This window comes from Dreissena polymorpha, chromosome 9 (genome assembly GCF_020536995.1).
Source record: "Dreissena polymorpha isolate Duluth1 chromosome 9, UMN_Dpol_1.0, whole genome shotgun sequence".
NCBI lineage: Eukaryota > Metazoa > Mollusca > Bivalvia > Myida > Dreissenidae > Dreissena > Dreissena polymorpha.
Window position 1 is genome coordinate 60,362,101 of NC_068363.1, and position 26,454 is coordinate 60,388,554.

General features: G+C 36.7%; 1 protein-coding gene across 1 annotated transcript in view; it reads right to left on the minus strand.

The window, feature by feature from the left end:
* LOC127846088 (tRNA-dihydrouridine(20) synthase [NAD(P)+]-like) overlaps positions 1 to 26,454 on the minus strand; it is a 52,247-nt gene that overhangs the window by 7,670 nt on the left and 18,123 nt on the right. Inside the window, exons 5-9 of the mRNA XM_052377266.1 lie at positions 11,946 to 11,989; positions 9,673 to 9,733; positions 8,769 to 8,816; positions 2,955 to 3,020; positions 1,343 to 1,500 (exon numbers count right to left, since the gene is read on the minus strand). Coding sequence (XP_052233226.1) covers positions 1,343 to 1,500; positions 2,955 to 3,020; positions 8,769 to 8,816; positions 9,673 to 9,733; positions 11,946 to 11,989 — 377 coding nt within the window. The remainder of the gene's footprint in view (positions 1 to 1,342; positions 1,501 to 2,954; positions 3,021 to 8,768; positions 8,817 to 9,672; positions 9,734 to 11,945; positions 11,990 to 26,454) is intronic.

Consider the following 26,454-nt stretch of genomic DNA (forward strand, 5'->3'; position numbering starts at 1 on the left):
GCACTTTTCAAGCACCTTTTCAAGGCCAACCTTTGTTCAAGGGCTGTTCAAGCCTAGGACTCGTTTACAAGCACTTTTCAAGCCCTGTGTGAACCCTGGTATAGTCAAGGACCCACTTTGCTATGACAGGAATGGTGAGGTGACAGTTAAGGTACCACTTTGCTATGACAGGAATGGTGAGGTATGGTCAAAGGCCCACTTTGCTATGACATGAATGGCGAGGTGATAGTAAAGGAATGGTGAGGTATATTTAAGGACCCAATTTGATATGACAGGAATGGTGAGGTGATAGTCAAGGACCCACTTTGTTATGACAGGAATGGTGAGGTATAGTTAAGGACCTACTTTGTTATGACAGGAATGGTGAGGTATAGTTAAGGACCCACTTTGCTATGACAGGAATGGTCAGGTAAAGTTAAGAACCCACTTTGCTATGACAGGAATGGTGAGGTGACAGTTAAGGACCCACTTCGCTATGACAGGAATGGTGAGGTGATAGTTAAGGACCCACTTTGTTATAACAGGAATGGTGAGGTATAGTTAAGGACCCACTTTGCTATGACAGGAATGGTGAGATATAGTTAAGAACCCACTTTGCCATGACAGGAATGGTGCGGTATAGTCAAGGACCCACTTTGCTATGACAGGAATTGTGAGGTATAGTCAAGGACCCACTTTGCTATGACATGAATGGTGAGGTGATAGTAAAGGACCCACTTGGCTATGACAGGAACGGTGAGGTGATAGTTAAGGACCCACTTTGCTATGACAGGAATGGTGAGGTGAAAGTTAAAGTCCCACTTTGTTATGACAGGAATGATGAGGTATAGTTAAGGACCCACTTTGCTTTGACAGGAATGGTGAGGTGATAGTTAAGGACCCACTTTGCTATGACAGGAATGGTGAGGTAACAGTCAAGGACCCATTTTGCTATAACAGGAATGGTGAGGTGACAGTCAAGGACCCACTTTGCTATGACAGGAATGGTGAGGTGATAGTTAAGGACCCACTTTGCTATGACATGAATGGTGAGGTGACAGTCAAGGACCATCTTTGCTATGACAGGAATGGTGAGGTACAGTTAAGGACCCACTTTAATATGACAGGAATGGTGAGGTGATAGTAAAGGACCCATTTGCTATGACAGGAATGGTGAGGTGATAGTCAAGAACCAACTTTGTTATGACAGGAATTGTGAGGTAACAGTTAAGGATCCACTTTGCTATGACAGGAATGGTGAGGTGATTGTTAAGGCCCCACTTGCTATGACCAGAATGGCGAGGTGATTGTTAAGGCCTCTATTGCTATGATCGGAATGGTGAGGTGACAGTTAAGGACCCACTTTGCTATGACAGGAATAGTGAGGTGCTGTGCTAGTGTCTTGATCGTCTCGTTCCTGTTGGGATGGCGTGGGCGCTCCTCCGTCAGTCGCCCGTGGATTGCAATGGCCGCCACACCTGTTTCCTCGATCATCTTCACCAGGCGCAGGCTGTCTTCAATCTGGGGTAAATGTATGGAAGTCAGTATTACAATTGGCAAATGCTGATTGTTGCATTAACAAATAGTGAGAGCAGACTTTAAACCAAGTTTCCATGTCAACCTGGTTAAATTGAACATAAAGGAAAAATATACCACATATTTTGGCAAACAATAGGAGTTGTCTAATTTTCAATACAAATATAGGCATTTGTTGACAGTTTAGTCTTTATTAACATAAGATGCACTTAGCTATGAAAGAAGTGAATTCTGATCACTTCAGACATGTTTCCATCAATGCTGTTGACACTTCCAACATTTGACCTTTTATGTTTAATTGTAACCTTGACCTTAGACCTTGGGAACTGTTTATTTGCAAGCCATGCTCAGTCTCATAATGTTGATCACTTATGGAAAGTTATTGGAGAATCTATCAATGTCAGACAATGTTAAGCTCCTGACAAAGTGTTCAGTAATAATTTCCTTAATTTGACCTCTTCCCTTGAATTGACAAAGACCTTGAACCAAGCATCCTGGTTCTTATGCACTACACTTTGTCTCATCATGGTGATCACTTCAGTCAAATTGAAATCTACTCATGATAGACCAAATTATCCTCCAGACAAACATTTTCTGCTGCCTGCCTGCCCACTCAAGCAGGGTCCCCAGCTTTTTGTATGAACAAAATTCCCTGATTTTTCACTGATTTTTCCCTGATGGAAAATAAAAATTCCAGGATCACAATTTCGACCTGTTACTTATTTTAGACACAAAACATGTTACATATTACAAGGTTATAATTGTATATATATCACAGCTGCTATATAAACAGAGAGAAAGAGAGAAAGAAGAAGGTATTTACTAATAGTACACTAAGCTACATGTATACTACAAAGCCATCATAGCAATGCAGAGGAATCGATTTGCTGTTTTAATTGTATGGACTTTTCGACACAAGTCGGGAAAGTCTGACCAAACAAAATTCCCTGATTTTTCCCTGATTTCAGGAACTTTTCCCAAATTCCCTGACTTTTCCCTGACTGGAAAAAGTGAGTCCCTGATTTCCAGGTTGGCTGGGAACCCTGTCAAGTGTTCCCATAAAGTAGTTGTTTTTTAAAGGAGTTCACTTATTAACTTATTTGTGCAAGACTTTGACATATAGGAAATATAGATGTTTGAAAATATAGAACTTTGATTCAAAATATTGATGTATAGTAATATAGGAATCCATAGACAGCCTGTGACAGTTACCAGGGCAAACAATTATGGTAACCTGTGACATAAGTGACTATACTGTACATGCATTTGATTTGAAATAAACTAACCATTCAGGCTATATTTTGTTTATCTTTTTTTCTTTATTGCTAGAATTACAAAATTGTTTAAATTATACGGCAGTTTAAATTTATAGATATCATTCATATGTTCTAATACCAGCAAACAATCGTATATAAAAATCTTTTTTAAGAAAAACAAACCTCCGGCAGCAGTCTTATTTTGCAGGTCACCGGTACTGCCACATTCTGGACCAATGTTGTGAGAATCTGAAGTTACAAATCTGAAGTTTAAAACCCCAATTATGAACAAGATGTTTGTACAATGCGAGATGTTTGTACAAGCGTATGCCCCAAGACTTACAGCAACGTCATGGTATGTGCAATTTTCTAAACAATTCTTTAGTATTGCATGGCCCTATGACCTTGACCTTTGCCCCGTTGTCCTCAAAATTACTAGTTCCATTCCACAATAATATAAAGCATGCCCATTGGATGATAGTACTTTAAGGTGTTCTGAAGACTGAATGCTGAAACAAAATTCAATTGCAAACCCCAGCGACTTTAGACCTGTTGATCTCTTCATCAATATCTAAATAAGTGTTTTTCTTAAGTTAGCAGCATAACAATGTAGATGATCATAGGTCCAAGTGTCATCTATATATGTTGTTTATATGCATTACTGTAGTATGTGTTACCAAGTAAACTTGACCTTTGACCTGTAGACCTCAAAACCAATTGGCATCTACTCCCAAGAAACATTACAAGCACTGTTCTGAGATTTTTAACGATAGGATCCTTATCACATTTGATATTATACTCACTTTTTTTATATTACATTTGATATTGCAGGGTTTTACGGAGCACAATATTCTGCATCAAATACGCATAAAATGCCAGTCAGGACCCGTCATTTTTGTTGGTTTGCGTCCCATGGGACGCACAATTATTTAGACGTATTGGTTTTTGTAATATCAACAAGAAATTCTGAGAGACAACTGCAGTTCGTAATTTTCTAGAAAGATGTAGGATTGTCTCGCTTGTTTGGTTTATCGACCAATCGTATTATCGCGCACCTGCTGTTGCTAGGTGCAAAGTCCCGAATTGAGATTACAATGTGTAAATGCGAGCTATTTTATGTCGCTAAGAAAGAAAAGCTTACCGAGGTTACGATAGCTTATTATCTGGCAAGCAAGATATAACTGTAAAAATAAATACATTATACAATATTTAATTTTATAGGTGTGTGTTAAATTGCGGCTATTGTTTACGTAAATAATCGATTACTATACTTTAATTACTACTTTAAGTTTTAACTATTTGCCTTTAACACAGCCAGCATATTTAGCATACATTCGCTGCTTGTATCTCAAATGGCATGCATTTTAAAATTCCTTTTTTCGTCTGCAAAAATGTCAAAACAAGATGACTTACGCGCATTCTTTCAAAGTAGTTCAAAAGATGCAGAATCAGCCACACAAGAGCAAGGTTCCTGTGGGACTGAAACAATGCACCCTGCCACTAAAAAGGCTCGAAAGTTTTTGCCGGAATGGCTTAATAAATATCAATGGCTTTCATTCAGAAACGATTTGATGCACTGTGAAAAACAAGCAAACAATACTTGCCATGAATAAAGGACCATTCACGTGTGCTATACTACTAATATATCTTAAGTTATATTGGGACCCCCATTTTTATTGACAGGACCCCTGAAAATTAATAACAGGAGTCCTAGGGACCCCTAAAATTTGACATGAATGTAAAACCCTGATATTGTACTCACTTCTTTGATACAACATTTGATATTGTACTCACTTCTTGGATACAACATTTGATATTTACTCACTTCTTTGATACAACATTTGATATTGTACTCACTTCTTTGATATAACATTTGATATTTACTCACTTCTTTGATATAACATTTGATTACAATTGCATAATTGGTGCACGAATAATGGCATGTCTTTTAATGCAAAGAAAAGCAATATTGTGCATTTCTGACCAAATTCTGTTCAACGTTCAGATTTTGTATTCAAATGTGGCGAATCTGTGATTGACTATCGAAATAGTTATGTCTATCTTGTATTACCTAATAAGAGCATCTAGATTATAATATCAATGCTAAAGTAGTAGCTCAAAGTGCTGGCCGTGCCTTGGGGCTCCTCATTGCTAAGTATAAAAGTTGTGGTGGGCTACCGTATGATGGATACACTAAACTATTTAATGCTTGTGTTGTCCCTGTTATAGCATATGGCGCCTCTGTATGGGGAGTAAAGTCTTATTCTTGCATCAACACAATTCATTATAGGGCAATGCACGGGCAAGCAGACACCAAATACAGCTGTACAGGGTGAAATGGCTTGGAAGCCAATTGTAAATGAACAATGGAAGATGATATGTAACCATTGGTATAGATGTTTAAATTATAATGAAATCAGAGTAAACCATAAGATATTTATACGGTCTTTACAAAAGGGCAATGCTAGATGTAACAAGAGCACCGCCTTGTGGGTGCAGACCGCTCATCTATTTTCTTTTTAAAGGTGAAGGGACTCTCATTTTCAATCACAAAGGAGGGAGGGGTGGAGTGAAGAGGGGTGCATTGTGTGGGGGTGTGGACATCTATTACATTATCTTCCAAAAATGCGAAAAAAAGGGGAAAAAAAATCGGGGGGGGGGGGTGGGGGGAGGGAAGGGGGTGGGGATTCTTGGGTGCGATGGTTGGACGGTATTTCAAACATAAAAAAATAAAAATAAATATTTGTGTTTTTTAACCGTTTCAAAAAAAAATGGGGGGGGGTGAGGTGGGGGGGGGGGGGTAAAGTGTGAGGGTGTGGTGGTAATTTGTGAGATGATCTTAAAAAAAAAAAAAAAAAAAAAAAAAATTAGGGGGGGGGGAGGATTCGGGTGGGGGGAGGGGGGGTGGGGGGGGATTGTTGGGTGCGATGGTTGGACGGTATTTCAAACATAAAATAATCAAAATAAATAGTTTTGTTTTTAACCGTTTAAAAAAAAAATTGGGGAGGGGGTGGGGTGGGGGGGGGGTATAGTGTGAGGGTGTGGTGATCATTTGTGAGATTATCTTAAAAAAATATATAAAAAAATAGGGGGGGATTCAGGGGGGGGGGGGAGGGGGGCACGGGCGATGGTTTAGGTGGAGTCTATTGTGGTATGTCAGGTAAGAGTAGTTTTGTCAAAGTATCAATCAAATCTAATCATAAATAAAGAAGTTATGGCAATTTTAGCAAAATTTAATAATTTGACCTTGAGAGTCAAGGTCATTCAAAGGTCAAGGTAAAATTCAACTTGCCAGGTACAGTAACCTCATGATAGCATGAAAGTATTTGAAGTTTGAAAGCAATAGCCTTGATACTTAAGAAGTAAAGTGGATCGAAACACAAAATTTAACCATATATTCAAAGTTACTAAGTCAAAAAAGGGCCATAATTCCGTAAAAATGACATCCAGAGTTATGCAACTTGTCCTTTTACTGTACCCTTATGATAGTTTGCGAGTGTTCCAAGTATGAAAGCAATATCTATGATACTTTAGGGGTAAAGTGGACCAAAACACAAAACTTAACCAAACTTTCAATTTTCTAAGTATAAAGGGCCCATAATTCCGTCCAAATGCCAGTCAGAGTTACATAACTTTGCCTGCACAGTCCCCTTACGATAGTTAATAAGTGTTGCAAGTATGAAAGCAATAGCTTTGATACTGTAGGAATAAAGTGGACCTAAACACAAAACATAACCAAATTTTCAATTTTCTCAGTATAAAAAGGGCACATAATTCTGTCAAAATGCCAGTCAGAGTTACATTACTTTGCCTGCACAGTCCCCTTATGATAGTTAGTAAGTGTTGCAAGTATGAAAGCAATAGCTTTGATACTTAAGGAATAAAATGGACCTAAACACAAAACTTAACCAAAATTTTCAATTTTCTAAGTATAAAAAGGGCACATAATTCTGTCAAAATGCACGCCAGAGTTATCTAACTTTGCCTGCCCAGTCCCCTCATGACAGTAAGTAAGTGTACCAAGTTTGAATGCAATAGCATTGATACTTTCTGAAAAAGTGGACCTAAACGCAAAACTTAACCAAAATTTTCAATTTTCTAAGTATAAAAAGGGCACATAATTCAGTCAAAATGCACGCCAGAGTTATCTGACTTTGCCTGCCCAGTCCCCTCATGATAGTAAGTAAGTGTACCAAGTTTGAATGCAATAGCATTGATACTTTCTGAGAAAAGTGGACCTAAACACAAAACTTAACTGGACGCCGACGCAGACGCCGACGCCAACGCCGACGCCAAGGTGATGACAATAGCTCATAATTTTTTTCCAAAAAATAGATGAGCTAAAAATTGGTGCAAAAGTATTGTAGATAAGCTAAAAAGTTTTAGTTTAGAAGTCTATTTACAGCTGCCATTCTCGCATAGAAAGTTTCTGCAAGATGTGTCTGAAAATATAATGCGAACCCATATTGAATCTTGGAAAACAGACCTGTTGGGGGAAACAGCTGTAAATGGCCCAGGTAGAAATAAGCTTAGAACATATAGACTATTTAAATCTGATTACTATGTGGAACATTATTGTAAAATACAAATACCATACAGTCAGAGATCAGCACTTGCCAAATTCAGGTGTGGAGTGGCTCCACTAAGAATTGAAACTGGACGTTATGAAAACTTAACACCTGATGAAAGAAAATGTCCTTTTTGTGTTAGTACGGTAGAAACTGAGATGCACGTAAAACTTCATTGCCACTTGTATAGTTTAGAAAGAGAAATACTGTTTGAAAAAGCGGCCTCCATATGTTATACTTTTCTAACTTTAAATGACATAGATAAGATGAAATTCCTTTTCACACGCCCAGATATGGTTAGGTTACTAGCAAAAACCTGTTTTAATATACTGAAACTTAGAAATAACATATTGTACAGTAAAAATAATTGTATATAAAATAAACATGAATTTTAAAGAAATGTATGTTTTATATGCAATGAAATGCTTAGTGTTTATTAACTTTACCTGTACTTATATTTATGCTGGAAATCACTTTCTAATCTGTTTGCTTCTAATCTGATTAGAGGTGACACATGTTTTAGATTTTTTTACCTTGAAGCATGTCTAATGCTCGATTTACAAAATTGTCAAATTTTATCTAAAGTCATTTTATCCTGTTTTTTAGACAGTTATCTTTCATATATTTGTGTGTCAAATTTTTTTAGATGGATGTATGTCATGACTCATTATTAGCAAGTCAATTCCAGTCTTTTCTTATCATGTAGAAATGTAAAAAGAATGTGTGTGTATGTAATGATATTTGCGAGCTTTGTCACTCAAATTTGAAAAAGTATTCATAAAATTAGCGATTTGGGCCACATATATTTGACCTCTGACCTTGAAGGATGACCTTGACCTTGACCTTTCACCACTCAAAATGTGCAGCTCCATGAGATACACATGCATGCCAAATATCAAGTTGCTATCTTCAATATTGCAAAAGTATTCATAAAATGAGCGATTTTGGCCACATATATTTGACCTCTGACCTTGAAGGATGACCTTGACCTTGACCTTTTACCACTCAAAATGTGCAGCTTCATGAGATACACATGCATGCCAAATATGAAGTTGCTATCTTCAATATAGCAAAAGTTATTGCAAAATGTTAAAGTTGGGCCAAACAGACCAACAGACAGACAGGGCAAAAACAATATGTCCCCCACTACTATAGTGGGGGACATAATAACCACACCAAGATAAGGATCCATACCGGCTAACATTATAAAAGATTTGGTATGACTGCAGGGGTTCTTTGGTTTGTTTGACCATGCTCGGAAGCATTACCATAGTCACTTATAGTTCTTAAAGAACGGTCATGTACATGATATTAATGTATATTCTTACTGTGTTGATTTTATATGTATGTATATGAATGTGACTGAAATAAACTAATAAACTTTGATATTGTACTCACTTCTTTAATATCACATTTGATATGTACTCACTTCTTTGATGGTGTCTGGCTTCTTTAACAAGGCTGCCCCCATGCCTCCCTGAAATCAGTGAAATGATTTATACTACATTTAACATCCCTGAAATCAGTGACATGATTAATACTACATTTAACATCCCTGAAATCAGTTACATGATTAATACTACATTTAACATCCCTGAAATCAGTAACATGATTTATACAACATGCCTCCCTGAAATCAGTAACATGATTTATACTACTTTTAACATCCCTGAAATCAGTAACATGATTTATACTACATGCCTCCCTGAAATCAGTAACATGATTTATACTACATTTAACATCCCTCATATCAGTTGCATGATTTATACTACATGCCACCCTGAAATCAGTAACATGATTTATACTACATTTAACATCCCTGAAATCAGTTACATGATTAATACTACATTTAACATCCCTGAAATCAGTTACATGATTTATACAAAATTTTACTTAACCTAAAGTCATTGATTATTTCTACATTTTACTTGCACTTAGTTGAATTGTTTGCTCATCCACAAACACAGAATTAATAATAAATAATATGGTAAGACATAACTATAACTGACAGAAGTAAATACTGCATTTTACTTGTGTGAATAAGATTTCCTCAATGGCTAGGGCAAGTATGGGTCATTATGGTGCCTTACTAAATGGCTGATATATGCCTTACAACTTTATCTTTGACTATGTAACAACCTTACCATTATTTTTAATTCCTGATTTGTTCATGATTTCGTTAATGACATGATCACCTGAAATAGGTTCTTATCAACAAATATTTTCTTAAGATTAACTCACCTTCATAGAAAATTCCTGTGGACAACCCATGTCTTTAATTCACCTTTATTGAAAATTCCTGTGGACAACACATGTTTATGTCTATAACTCACCTTTATTGAAAATTCCTTTGGACAACCCATATTTATGTCTATTGCTGAGACATCCTGCTCTCTGAAAATATCAAACAAATAATTGTGTTCACACAATTTCAGCACATAATGTCTAATAGGAAAGACAATCTTAATTGATTTTTTTACACTGTCTCAACATTGTTTAACATTGCAATTTTTTATTTTATAAACCTTTAAGGTACACACAGACCTTGTGACCTTGTTTTTTACCCAGCTTAAACAGGATTTAAACGTGTCATTAATCTGTTAAAAATAAAGATTATTAATTTACCATGATTCAACAACGTTAAGTAATACATTTGGCTTCTAGAATGGTCATAAATTTTTCCAAGAGTCTACAATGCATGATGCACACAGCGCACCTCAGGTGAGCAAAATAAAACGCACTAAAAGAATCTGGATATTTTAGTCGACAACTCCAAAAGACCTCATGCAAATGAGTAAAACAAATTTTTATCACTTTCATATAACATGAGAGCCATGATTCTCATGAAACGATGTATTCCATTGCTGAAGACTTGATCTGTGAACATTCATTTTGACCCAACCTGACCCAGACTCAGTTGGTCTTGAATTTTTTTAAGGTGGAATCAAGGTTATTCTTAGATTTTACTTCATGACCTAGTTTTTGGGCACTAACTCTACATTTTGTCATGAATAACATCACAACCTAGTATTATCAAGACTAAGAAGACCTGGTGAACTAGTTTTAGGATGCACATGATCCAGATTTAACAAGAGATGTGTTTGTCAGAAACACTATGTCCCCTTTTGGGCTGCTTTGAAGCTATATATTTGACCTTTGACCTTGAAGGATGACCTTGACATTTCACCACTCAACATGTGCAGCTCCATAAGATATACATGCATGCCAAATATGAAGTTGCTATCTTCAATATTGAAAAAGTAAGAGCAAACAAACACACAAACCATCCAACCAACAGACAGGGCAAAAATAAAACGTCCCCCACTATAGTGGAAGGGGACATAAAAATATGCCAATTTTTTCAAAATAATCATTTGGACCATGTTTTGTCAAGACCAAGACATACATGGGGCCTCAGGAGTGGTAATAAGTTGACCAGTTGTCCTACTTTTTGCACACACAAGACTCAGATTTGAACTAAATATAGATATCGTCAAGATAAACATTCAGAAAAATAATTCCATCAAGAATAAGTCATAAATGGGGCCTCGAGAGTGGTAACATGTTGTTTTTTCAAAGACCTGACCTGGTGACCAAGTTTTCAGACACACATATCCCATACTCAAACTAGGCCTTTATATTGTCAAAATAAACATTCTGACCCAATTTTATCAAGAATGGTATCATTTTTAAAGTTTGACCAATGGACTAAGCGTTTGGGTGACCATGACACAGATTAAAACTCAGATATGGTAAAGATAAAGATGGCATCTAGAGACATAAAAAGTTTTTTCTAAGATATGCCCTGGTGACCTAGTTTATTGATGCATGTGACCCCGATTCGGGCCCAGTCAAATTATTAACAAGATAAACAGTCAAACCAATTTACATCAAGATTGAGTCATTAGTATTGCTTCTAATAAGTAGCATTTTTTCTCTCAGATTTGGCAATGTGACCTTAGTTTTAGATGCAAGTTCAAAAGATTCAAACACGACCTTCATATTATCAAGACAAACATTATGACCAAGTTACATTAAGATTGGATTGTCAACAAACTAAAAGTTGACGACACATGACGAACAATCCATGACAGAAGGCACATGACAAGACATTACCAGATATGGACAAACAACAATAGCTCACCATTAGCTTTTTGTGCTAAGGTAAGCTAAAAAACAGTAATTATATTGCCATTATTATATTACCATTAGTTTTTTTACAATACAAAATGCAACTTCTTCAACAAATAATGATCTCTACCTATAAATAAGAGCACCGCATAACGGGTGCCACGCTCGGCTACGGGTGCAGTTTTAAATAAATGAAAGCTTGTGAGAATTTTTTTTTTTCTTAAGGTCACAGTGACCTTGACCTTTGACCTAGTGACCCAAAAATGGGTGTGGCGTGTAGAACTCATTAAGATGCATCTACATATGAAGTTTCAAAGTTGTAGGTGGAAGCAATTTGATTTTAGAGCCAATGTTCAAAACCTTAAAATGTTAAGGTTTTAGTACGACGCAGACGGCGGATGACGAGCTGGCTATGACAATACCTCTGGTTTTCTCCGAAAACGCTGAGCTTAGAATAGTACTGAATATCACTTACATCTTTTTTGCTGCTTTTAAAGCTGTTTGTGAATTGGCTGTTCCCTGAAAACAAATTGATAATACGCATGTCTCTACATTTGCAAACACCACTGTAATAGTTTATGTGAGTGTCAAAGTTCAAGATACACATGTCACTGAACTTTTTAAAGTAATGTAATATACCAGTTGTGATATTTCAGTGATTGTTTTTGCCCAAAATTACCGCCGAATTTTGGCTGCTTCCCAATCGCGAAATTTCATGTTTTTTCCCAAAAATCTGACCAAAATTTCCCCAAAAGAATCCAAATTTCCCCCCCAAAAAATTTTTTTTTTTTTTTTTTTTTTTCAAGAAAGAAGTGTCTTATGATTTCTTAACTCTAGATCTCAACTTTATTTATTTTTTTAAGACATCTTACAAACTATATACCTTTAATTAAGTCCTTTTTGTCGATAAATAATTCCCAAATTTGCCACTTTTATTGATTAAAAAAAAAATCCCAATTTCACCAAACTCCTTTTCTCAAAATGGGTAGAAAACCCACTGAACATGCACTTAAAAACAATATTAATTCTGTTACTTATACTCATATTTATAATTCTTAATTTTTCCCAATTTCATGGTTTATCGTGCTAATTTTCCCAATTTAAATCGCACAGGCTGTAACAAATAAAAGCAAAAAAAATCACTGTATTTAAATCAATAAAAACAAATAGTTGTTAAAAAAATATGGTATTTTGCAACTTTTCTTTTTTCGTCCTTCGTTGTTGACCGTCCCTTCAAATAATGAGAGACGAAGGAAGGATGGTGGCATGTACACATACTAAACCATCATTGTGAAAGCCATATTAAGGATTATACATGCCCACTCTATAAAAAATGACATTGACATAAAGATTCAATATGTACATTGTTTGGCCAAATATAGCAAACTACATATTATGAAACTCTCTACTTAACACCAGATAAGTTTCTCCATTAGATCAAACGATAGCCTTATTAACCTTAATGTCCAGTACAGCTTCAAATAAATCCATGTGCTCAACCAAAGCTGCAATCTGTTCAGCAAAAATTATCATACACTGGATCTAGCAGTAACAAATTCTTGTTATAAATTTAACAGTATAAATGTTAAATTATCATACTTCACTCATAATCTATGCTATGAAAGGCCTGCAGGGATAAAACGTGTGAAATTGTTCACATGTATATACGCTACATTTCATCTTTTCAAATATAATTTCCGAGCAATAATGAGTCATGATTACTGGTGACATATTTGTACTGAAAACTTGTATGAGAGGATGTATAAGTCAGAACATATTGAGTTTATTTGACTGCACACAGTAACTTGTATTAAGGGATAGCTAAGTGTCTGAACATAATGAGGTTATTTAACTTTTACATTGAAGAAATTGACTTATTGCAAAATGCAATGATCGAGTATCACCAAACACCATCCCTCATAAAAAAGAGCACCGCCTTGCGGGTGCAGACCGCTCATATATTTTCTTTTTAAAGGTGAAGGGACTCTCAATTTTAATCACAAAGGAGGGAGGGGTGGAGTGAAGAGGGGTGTATAGTGTTGGGTTGTGGACATTTATTACATTATCTTCCAAAAAAGCGAAAAAAAAAATAATCGGGGGCGGGGGGGGGGGGGGTGGAGGGAAGGGCGATTGGGGGGGGGATTTTTTGGGTGCGATGGTTGGACGGTATTTCAAACATAACCGTTTAAAAAAAACAAGGGACAAAATTGTCACAAAACCAGGTTTTCATTGTGAAAAAAAATCTGATAAAGGGAGAAAACTCAAACTGAACTTTTGAAATGAACAAAAAAAATTAACCCCCTTTGTAAGTTTTTTTTTTTTTTTAATCTATTTTTAGTCGTGGCGACCTTGACATTGGAGATATTGACGTGATTCTGTCGTGCGACACACCGTCCCATGGTGGTGAACAAATGTGCCAAATGATTTTAAAATCTCACAATGAATGACATAGTTATGGCCAGGACAAGCTAATTTATGGCCATTTTTGACCTTTGAACTCAAAGTGTGACCTTGACCTTGGAGATATCGACGTAATTATTTCGGGCGACACACCGTCCAATGATGGTGAACAAATGTGCCAAATGATTTTAAAATCTGACAATGAACGACATAGTTATGGCCCGGACAAGCTTGTTCCGCCCGCCCGCCAGCCCGCCAGCCAGCCAGCCAGCCAGCCCGCCAGCCAGCCAGCCAGCCAGCCAGCCCGCCCGCATTCGCCAATCTAATAACCAGTTTTTTCCTTCGGAAAACCTGGTTAAAAAATTGGGGGGGGGGTGGGGTATAGTGTGAGGGTGTGGTGGCAATTTGTGAGATGATCTTAAAAATAAAAAAAATAAAAATTAAAAAAAAAAATTGGGGGGGGGGGTGGGGTGGGGGGGTGGGGTGGGGGTATAGAGTGAGGGTGTGGTGGTCATTTGTGAGAGGATCTTAAAAAAAAATTAAAAAAAAAATAGGGGGGGGGGGGAGGTGGGGAGGGGGGGAGGGGGGGAGGGCACGGGGGACGGTTTGGGTGGAGTCTATTGTGGTATGTCAGGTAAGAGTAGTTTCGTCAAAGTATCAATCAAATCTAATCATAAATAAGTTATGGCAATTTTAGCAAAATTTAATAATTTGACCTTGAGAGTCAAGGTCATTCAAAGGTCAAGGTAAAATTCAACTTGCCAGATACAGTAACCTCATGATAGCATGAAAGTATTTGAAGTTTGAAAGCAATAGCCTTGATAATTAAGAAGTAAAGTGGATCGAAACACAAAATTTAACCATATATTAAAAGTTACTAAGTCAAAAAAGGGCCATAATTCCGTAACAATGACAACCAGAGTTATGCAACTTGTCCTTTAACTGTACCCTTATGATAGTTTTTGAGTGTTCCAAGTATGAAAGCAATATCTATGATACTTTAGGGGTAAAGTGGACCAAAACATAAATCTTAACCAAATTTTCAATTTTCTAAGTATAAAGGGCCCATAATTCCGTCTAAATGCCAGTCAGAGTTACATAACTTTGCCTGCACGGTCCCCTTATGATAGTTAATAAGTGTTGCAAGTATGAAAGCAATAGCTTTGATACTGTAGGAATAAAGTGGACCTAAACACAAAACTTAATCAAATTTTCAATTTTCTAAGTATAAAAAGGGCACATAATTCTGTCAAAATGCCAGTCAGAGTTACATTACTTTGCCTGCACAGTCCCCTTATGAAAGTTAGTAAGTGTTGCAAGTATGAAAGCAATAGCTTTGATGCTTAAGGAATAAAATGGACCTAAACACAAAACTTAACCAAAATTTTCAATTTTCTAAGTATAAAAAGGGCACATAATTCTGTCAAAATGCATGCCAGAGTTATCTAACTTTGCCTGCCCAGTCCCCTCATGATAGTAAGTAAGTGTAACAAGTTTGAATGCAATAGCATTGATACTCGCTGAGAAAAGTGGACCTAAACGCAAAACTTAACCAAAATTTTCAATTTTCTAAGTATAAAAAGGGCACATAATTCTGTCAAAATGCACGCCAGAGTTATCTAACTTTGCCTGCCCAGTCCCCTCATGATAGTAAGTAAGTGTACCAAGTTTGAATGCAATAGCATTGGTACTTTCTGAGAAAAGTGGACCTAAACGCAAAACTTAACCGGACGCCAACGCCAACGCCGACGCCAAGGTGATGACAATAGCTCATAATTTTTTTTCAAAAAATAGATGAGCTAAAAATGCCTACGGGAATTTTACTTGTACATGTATTATACCACCTTGAATGGCAAAACCAATGGTATATATTTTAACGTAATTTGTCATGATTTCGGATATACATTTTCGGATACTTTTCCCAATTTATATCCCGACCGATTGATGTTGCAGGAAAATATGATCCCTGCATACTGCATAGCAGCATAACAAGCTTAAGACCTTATCATACTGCATAGCAGCATAACAAGCTTAAGACCTAATCATAATGCAAAGCAGCATAACAAGCTTAAGACCTTATCATAATGCAAAGCATCATAACAAGCTTAAGACCTTATCATAATGCATAGCATCATAACAAGCTTAAGACCTTATCATAATGCATAGCAGCATAACAAGCTTAAGACCTTATCATAATGCATAGCAGCATAACAAGCTGAAGACCTTATCATACTGCATAGCATCATAACAAGCTTAAGACCTTATCATACTGCATAGCATCATAACAAGCTTAAGACCTTATCATACTGCATAGCATCATAACAAGCTTAAGACCTTATCATACTGCATAGCATTATAACAGGCTAATGCCTCGGTCACACTGTCACGAATCAGAGCTACGAATGAGCTATGAATCAATCAGCTACGAAAGACTACGAAATTGCCAAAATTCGTAGGTTGCTACTATTTCAGTATGGAGAAAAACAAATCTACCATCAAAATGTTGAAAAACGAACAAGGAAGGTACGGACTGCTACTGATCGACGCGATTTAATACGGAGCGCCTTGAATCGGTACGATCGAACTACGAATCCGCTACGGTTGGTACGATTAAGTACGATGATATGCGAATCAGTACCATCTAACTAAGGATCAGCTACCGTCTAGTACGGGTAAGTACGAACTAGAACGGTCCGCTAGAAAGCAGTGGGAATTGCGACGGACTGGTTCGGACATGTAGGAACGAATTACGATTGAACATTGTGCCCACAGCCTCTTGTATTGTCGTTCACAGAATGCCTCCCAAAAAGAGAACATGCAAGCGGCAGCAACAGCACGTAACAGAAATAATGGAATCAGCCGTGTCTGGGGAAGAGTGTACCTTCTCCAGACAAAACCAAGAGCCGGTCGTCTTAAACCACCTCCTTTTTCTTCTCTGACCTGATAAAGTATGTAATTATTGATGTACAAATATTGATTATGCTTAGGAAAGTATAATTAATTTTGTATTTTATTATGTCGGCTATTAATTTAACAATTATTAAATCACGTAAAAGTAAGAGCAAGATTCAAAGGGCATATGAGGCAGACACTTGCTTTTGTTTTACTGGTAAGTTCAAATTCTAATATTTTCAAAATACGTAACCTTAAGCACAAAGCTATACTAGTTATACGATATTGAACCATTATTACCTCTGTGCATATCGTCAAGCAGCTCAACTACGGCCTCTGCATTTTGAGCCATATCAATATCCAAGTGAAACAAATTTATCGCAAACGCAATTTGCTGGCGGTTCATGGTTATGAACTCAACAAAAGCAAGTACGGTTGCTTTATAATTTCAATGATGTATTTCAGTAGCAATTTATTGTAGTGGACCGTACATGTCCCTACTGTTTCGTGCTGAAATTTAGTACATCGTACAAGATCGTGCAAATTCCTGCCTATCCGTAGTACAACGTACTAGTTCCGTAGCTTTCCGTAGTATATCCGTGGAATAATTGTAGCTAATACGTAGTGTAATCATACCGCTCTGTAGTTCTTTGTATCAATTCGTAAAAGTCCTTGAAAATCTTTGGGCCTACGAAAAGGTACGGACGACTACGGTGTCGTTACGAACTAGTATGGATCAGTACGGTTTAGTACAGACTGCTACAGATATGCTACGGTGGATAAATTCGTAGCAATTTTTGAACATGTTCAAAATGTGTCAAGAGTCGCTACTGACATCCAAAAACTACTATGACTAATCACAGATCAAGTACGGAGAGCAACGGTCCCGTAAGGATAGCTACAAACTCTGCCGAAAAGTATTTGTAGCTCGTTCGTAGCTCTGATTCGTGACAGTGAGACCGAGGCATAAAGGGCTTATCAAACTGCATAGCATCATAACAAGCTCATGAGCTTATCATACAGAATGGCATCATAACAAGCTCATGAGCTTATCATATGGAATGGCATCATAACAAGCTCATTAGCTTATCATATGGAATGGCATCATAACAAGCTCATGAGCTTATCGTATGGAATGGCATCATAACAAGCTCATTAGCTTATCATATGGAATGGCATCATAACAAGCTCATGCGCTTATCATATGAAATGGCATCATAACAAGCTCATTAGCTTATCATATGGAATGGCATCATAGCAAGCTCATGAGCTTATCATATGGAATGGCATCATAACAAGCTCATTAGCTTATCATATGGAATGGCATCATAACAAGCTCATTAGCTTATCATATGGAATGGCATCATAACAAGCTCATGAGCTTATCATATGGAATGGCATCATAACAAGCTTGTGAGCTTATCATATGGAATGGCATCATAACAAGCTCATGAGCTTATCATATGGAATGGCATCATAACAAGCTCATTAGCTTATCATATGGAATGGCATCATAACAAGCTCATGAGCTTATCATATGGAATGGCATCATAACAAGCTCATGAGCTTATCATATGGAATGGCATCATAACAAGCTCATTAGCTAATCATGTAGAATGGCATCATAACAAGCTCATTAGCTTATCATATGGAATGGCATCATAACAAGCTCATGAGCTTATCATATGGAATGGAATCATAACAAGCTCATGAGCTTATCATATGGAATGGCATCATAACAAGCTCATTATCGAATCATATGGAATGGCATCATAACAAGGTCATTAGCTTACCATATGGATTGGCATCATAACAAGCTCATTAGCTAATCATATGGAATGGCATCATAACAAGCTCTTTAGCTAATCATATGGAATGGCATCATAACAAGCTCATTAGCTCATCATATGGAATGGCATCATAACAAGCTCATTAGCTAATCATATGGAATGGCATCATAACAAGCTCATGAACTTATCATATGGAATGGCATCATAACAAGCTCATTAGCTTATCAAATGGAATGGCATCATAACAAGCTTATGAGCTTATCATATGGAATGGCATCATAACAAGCTCATTAGCTAATCATATGGAATGGCATCATAACAAGCTCATTAGCTTATCATATGGAATGGCATCATAACAAGCTCATGAGCTTATCATATGGAATGGCATCATAACAAGCTCTTTAGCTAATCATATGGAATGGCATCATAACAAGCTCATGAGCTTATTATATGGAATGGCATCATTACAAGCTCATGAGCTTATCATATGGAATGGCATCATAACAAGCTTGTGAGCTTATCATATGGAATGGCATCATAACAAGCTCATGAGCTTATCATATGGAATGGCATCATAACAAGCTCATGAGCTTATCATATGGAATGGCATCATAACAAGCTCATGAGCTTATTATATGGAATGGCATCATAACAAGCTCATGAGCTTATCATATGGAATGGCATCATAACAAGCTTGTGAGCTTATCATATGGAATGGCATCATAACAAGTTTGTGAGCTTATCATATGGAATGGCATCATAACAAGCTCATGAGCTTATCATATGGAATGGCATCATAACAAGCTTGTGAGCTTATCATATGGAATGGCATCATAACAAGCTCATGAGCTTATCATATGGAATGGCATCATAACAAGCTCATGAGCTTATCATATGGAATGGCATCATAACAAGCTTGTGAGCTTATCATATGGAATGGCATCATAACAAGCTCATGAGCTTATCATATGGAATGGCATCATAACAAGCTCATGAGCTTATCATATGGAATGGCATCATAACAAGCTCATTAGCTAATCATATGGAATGGCATCATAACAAGCTCATTAGCTTATCATATAGAATGGCATCATAACAAGCTCATGAGCTTATCATATGCAATGGCATCATAACAAGCTCATTAGCTTATCATATGGAATGGCATCATAACAAGCTTGTGAGCTTCTCATATGGAATGGCATCATAACAAGCTCATTAGCTTATCATATGGAATGGCATCATAACAAGCTTGTGAGCTTCTCATATGGAATGGCATCATAACAAGCTCATAAGCTTATCATATGGAATGGCATCATAACAAGCTTATTAGCTTATCATATGGAATGGCATCATAACAAGCTCATTCGCTTATCATATGGAATGGCATCGTAGCAAGCTCATTAGCTTATCATATGGAATGGCATCATAACAAGCTCATGAGCTTATCATATGGAATGGCATCATAACAAGCTCATGAGCTTATCATATGGAATGGCATCATAACAAGCTCATTAGCTTATCATATGGAATGGCATCATAACAAGCTCATGAGCTTATCATGTGGAATGGCATCATAACAAGCATGTGAGCTTCTCATATTGAATGGCATCATAGCAAGCTCATGAGCTTATCATATGGAATGGCATCATAACAAGCTCATTAGCTTATCATATGGAATGGCATCATAACAAGCTTGTGAGCTTCTCATATGCAATGGCATCATAGCAAGCTCATAGCAAGCTCATGAGCTTATCATATGGAATGGCATCATAACAAGCTCATTAGCTTATCATATGGAATGGCATCATAACAAGCTCATTAGCTTCTCATATGGAATGGCATCATAACAAGCTCATGAGCTTATCATGTGGAATGGCATCATAACAAGCATGTGAGCTTCTCATATGGAATGGCATCATAGCAAGCTCATGAGGTTATCATATGGAATGGCATCATAACAAGCTCATTAGCTTATCATATGGAATGGCATCATAACAAGCTCATTAGCTAATCATGTAGAATGGCATCATAACAAGCTCATTAGCTTATCATATGGAATTGCATCATAGCAAGATCATGAGCTTATCATATGGAATGGCATCATAACAAGGTCATTAGCTTATCATATGGAATGGCATCATAGCAAGCTCATGAGCTTATCATATGGAATGGCATCATAACAAGCTCATGAGCTTATCATATGGAATGGCATCATAACAAGCTCATTAGCTAATCATATGGAATGGCATCATAACAAGCTCATTAGCTTACCATATGGATTGGCATCATAACAAGCTCATTAGCTTAACATATGGATTGGCATCTTAACAAGCTCATTAGCTAATCATATGGAATGGCATCATAACAAGCTCTTCAGCTAATCATATGGAATGGCATCATAACAAGCTCATCAGCTTATCATATGGAATGGCATCATAACAAGCTCATTAGCTAATCATATGGAATGGCATCATAACAAGCTCATGAGCTTATCATATGGAATGGCATTATAACAAGCTCATTAGCTTATCAAATGGAATGGCATCATAACAAGCTCATGAGCTTATCATATGGAATGGCATCATAACAAGCTCATTAGCTTATCATATGGAATGGCATCATAACAAGCTCATTAGCTTATCATATGGAATGGCATCATAACAAGCTCATGAGCTTATCATATGGAATGGCATCATAACAAGCTCTGTAGCTAATCATATGGAATGGCATCATAACAAGCTCATGAGCTTATTATATGGAATGGCATCATAACAAGCTCATGATCTTATCATATGGAATGGCATCATAACAAGCTTGTGAGCTTATCATATGGAATGGCATCATTACAAGCTCATGAGCTGATCATATGAAAAGGCATCATAACAAGCTTGTGAGCTTATCATATGGAATGGCATCATAACAAGCTCATGAGCTTATCATATGGAATGGCATCATAACAAGCTCATGAGCTTATCATATGGAATGGCATCATAACAAGCTTGTGAGCTTATCATATGGAATGGCATCATAACAAGCTCATGAGGTTATCATATGGAATGGCATCATAACAAGCTCATGAGCTTATCATATGGAATGGCATCATAACAAGCTTGTGAGCTTATCATATGGAATGGCATCATAACAAGCTCATTCGCTTACCAAATAGAATGGCATCATAACAAGCTCATGAGCTTATCATATGGAATGGCATCATAACAAGCTCATTAGCTTATCATATGGAATGGCATCATAACAAGCTTGTGAGCTTCTCATATGGAATGGCATCATAACAAGCTCATGAGCTTATCATATGGAATGGCATCATAACAAGCTCATGAGCTTATCATATGGAATGGCATCATAACAAGCTCATTAGCTTATCATATAGAATGGCATCATAACAAGCTCATGAGCTTATCATATGCAATGGCGTCATAACAAGCTCATTAGCTTATCATATGGAATGGCATCATAACAAGCTCATGAGCTTCTCATATGGAATGGCATCATAACAAGCTCATGAGCTTATCATATGGAATGGCATCATAACAAGCTCATTAGCTAATCATGTAGAATGGCATCATAACAAGCTCATGAGCTTATCATATGGAATGGCATCATAACAAGCTCATGAGCTTATCATATGGAATGGAATCATAACAAGCTAATGAGCTTATCATATGGAATGGCATCATAACAAGCTCATTAGCTAATCATATTGAATGGCATCATAACAAGCTCATTAGCTTACCATATGGATTGGCATCATAACAAGCTCATTAGCTAATCATATGGAATGGCATCATAACAAGCTCTTTAGCTAATCATATGGAATGGCATCATAACAAGCTCATTAGCTCATCATATGGAATGGCATCATAACAAGCTCATGAGCTTATCATATGGAATGGCATCATAACAAGCTCATGAGCTTATCATATGGAATGGCATCATAACAAGCTCATTAGCTTATCAAATGGAATGACATCATAACAAGCTCATGAGCTTATCATATGGAATGGCATCATAACAAGCTCATTAGCTAATCATATGGAATGGCATCATAACAAGCTCATTAGCTTATCATATGGAATGGCATCATAACAAGCTCATGAGCTTATCATATGGAATGGCATCATAACAAGCTCTTTAGCTAATCATATGGAATGGCATCATAACAAGCTCATGAGCTTATTATATGGAATGGCATCATAGCAAGCTCATGAGCTTATCATATGGAATGGCATCATAACAAGCTTGTGAGCTTATCATATGGAATGGCATCATAACAAGCTCATGAGCTTATCATATGGAATGGCATCATAACAAGCTCATGAGCTTATCATATGGAATGGCATCATAACAAGCTCATGAGCTTGTCATATGGAATGGCATCATAACAAGCTCATGAGCTTATCATATGGAATGGCATCATAACAAGCTCATGAGCTTATCATATGGAATGGCATCATAACAAGCTCATGAGCTTATCATATGGAATGGCATCATAACAAGCTTGTGAGCTAATCATATGGAATGGCATCATAACAAGCTCATGAGCTTATCATACAAAATGGCATCATAACAAGCTCATGAGCTTATCATATGGAATGGCATCATAACAAGCTCATTAGCTGATCATATGGAATGGCATCATAACAAGCTCATGAGCTTATCGTATAGAATGGCATCATAACAAGCTCATTAGCTTATCATATGGAATGGCATCATAACAAGCTCATTCGCTTATCATATGGAATGGCATCGTAGCAAGCTCATTAGCTTATCATATGGAATGGCATCATAACAAGCTCATGAGCTTATCATATGGAATGGCATCATAACAAGCTCATGAGCTTATCATATGGAATGGCATCATAACAAGCTCATTAGCTTATCATATGGAATGGCATCATAACAAGCTCATTAGCTTCTCATATGGAATGGCATCATAACAAGCTTGTGAGCTTCTCATATGGAATGGCATCATAGCAAGCTCATAGCAAGCTCATGAGCTTATCATATGGAATGGCATCATAACAAGCTCATTAGCTTATCATATGGAATGGCATCATAACAAGCTCATGAGCTTATCATGTGGAATGGCATCATAACAAGCTTGTGAGCTTCTCATATGGAATGGCATCATAGCAAGCTCATGAGCTTATCATATGGAATGGCATCATAACAAGCTCATTAGCTTATCATATGGAATGGCATCATAACAAGCTCATTAGCTAATCATGTAGAATGGCATCATAACAAGCTCATTAGCTTATCATATGGAATGGCATCATAGCAAGCTCATGAGCTTATCATATGGAATGGCATCATAACAAGCTCATTAGCTTATCATATGGAATGGCATCATAGCAAGCTCATGAGCTTATCATATGGAATGGCATCATAACAAGCTCATGAGCTTATCATATGGAATGGAATCATAACAAGCTCATGAGCTTATCATATGGAATGGCATCATAACAAGCTCATTAGCTAATCATATGGAATGGCATCATAACAAGCTCATTAGCTTACCATATGGATTGGCATCATAACAAGCTCATTAGCTAATCATATGGAATGGCATCATAACAAGCTCTTCAGCTAATCATATGGAATGGCATCATTACAAGCTCATTAGCTTATCATATGGAATGGCATCATAACAAGCTCATTAGCTAATCATATGGAATGGCATCATAACAAGCTCATGAGCTTACCATATGGAATGGCATTATAACAAGCTCATTAGCTTATCAAATGGAATGGCATCATAACAAGCTCATTAGCTTATCATATGGAATGGCATCATAACAAGCTCATTAGCTAATCATATGGAATGGCATCATAACAAGCTCATTATCTTATCATATGGAATGGCATCATAACAAGCTCATGAGCTTATCATATGGAATGGCATCATAACAAGCTCTGTAGCTAATCATATGGAATGGCATCATAACAAGCTCATGAGCTTATTATATGGAATGGCATCATAACAAGCTCATGAGCTTATCATATGGAATGGCATCATAACAAGCTTGTGAGCTTATCATATGGAATGGCATCATAACAAGCTCATGAGCTTATCATATGCAGGCATTTCCCCAGACGGTTTAAGCACAGCGGGCCCGCTGTGCCTGAACTTTAAAATTCTTTGCGCCGCGGCGCTTGATTTTCAGATAATGACATCGCGATGCTTGAAAAGTTTACAAGCCATTGCAAGCTCTGATCCGAATGTTGTCTGTATTCTGGCATCGACCAATCCTTTTAAGTTTTGTGTTCATAATAATAGATTTGATAAGACGCGAGCACGATTTATGGGTCGTTTATAGGGGTCATTTATGGTGTGTATCCCCTAATAATGGTCTATATTGATCTATTATTACCAGTACACGTGACGTAAGAGCAATTAAAGGTATGCTCTATTTTGTTGTTGTTTCATTTTAATTGCACACGACTATTCACAAAATAAACAGTCAACGTTGTTTGTTGCGGTAGTTGAATAACAGAACATAACATGTGTTTTATTATTACTTGCAGTAGAACAAAACAAAGCGTGAATAAAAAGATTCATGTCACGTTAATCATATAATTTTAGTAAAACACGGTATACATTTCAGCGTAATTTAAGTTATATTTACAATTAATTGAAGTCAAGCGTCTCACTTGATTTCTCCCGCAAACTTACAATGTTTTCACACTATTTTCTCAAACGCGACTAAATTAACAGCACCAACATAACATTCATTCACATCAAATAGCCTATTCGATATTTTCGGAAAACGCTAAATACCTGCAACAAAGTTTTTTTTTGTTTTGATGCACGAAATAATGATACGATCGAATATGCAACCAGTACCTGTGTCTGGGAAATCTGCAATTGCACATTTCTTTGTCAGTACTTCTAATTATCGTCGCTGTCAGAGAGTGAAATAAGTGAAAGTGTCAAGGACGTTTTAGTGATCCTGAGACCTCCAACCCACGAACCAAAAGTCTCAAACAGCGAGTCAGTGGCAGCAATGTTGTCCATGGGTAACAGAAGTTGAAGGAGGTAAGAATATTTTTACTTAACTAAACTTTTTATGAGTATGTAGTGAAATCAACGCAAAATGAAATCACACGTGAATAATTATTAAAAACAGACAGATATTGTGTTGAATCAAATATTAGACACTACAGATGATAACATTTTAATATAAAATCATATCTTAATGTAACTTTATAAACATATACAAGACTTAAAAATAAAACAGTTGTTTGAAAAATAATCCACCCTTTTTTAGTTTTATTGTGCTCTTTGTGTATTCTTCACATGTGCAGATCAGTGCGTTCAGAAGTCGGCACTGCTCCTTGGGTACTTGACTAGACTGTTAATAATAAACGTAATAACAAACGAAAAATGATTGTTTGCTTAAGCATCTCTTAGTGTTAAGTCAATGAGATTTAACATTCTAATTTCAGAATAATTTTACATATTTTTTGTATTTCAGACTGCGAGTAGGCTTAAGCACAATGAAAGGGGGTAAAAACAGAAAATTCTGCTCGCCTGAAGTCTGCTGTCCGCAATGCTCTGTTGATGGTCAGCATTGAAGGACCAGACAATGATGCAGTGGACTAATGCCTACTGTTATTTTTCTTGTTATTTTATTATATAAAATATGACTTAAATATAATAAATTGAGGAAAAATAAATAAACAATAAAATAAATTTTAATGTTTTCATAGCTCCAAATAACTGTGTATTGTATATAGGAACATGTAGAAAAAAGTGGTTAAATATCTCCTAAGAATTGTGTATTGTGATTAAGAAAATGTAGAAAAACAAGAAAGCTTAATGGGCATCCTTTTGAATAAACCCCCATTCCGCCATGTCTTGCCGCTGTGCTTGACCAAAAT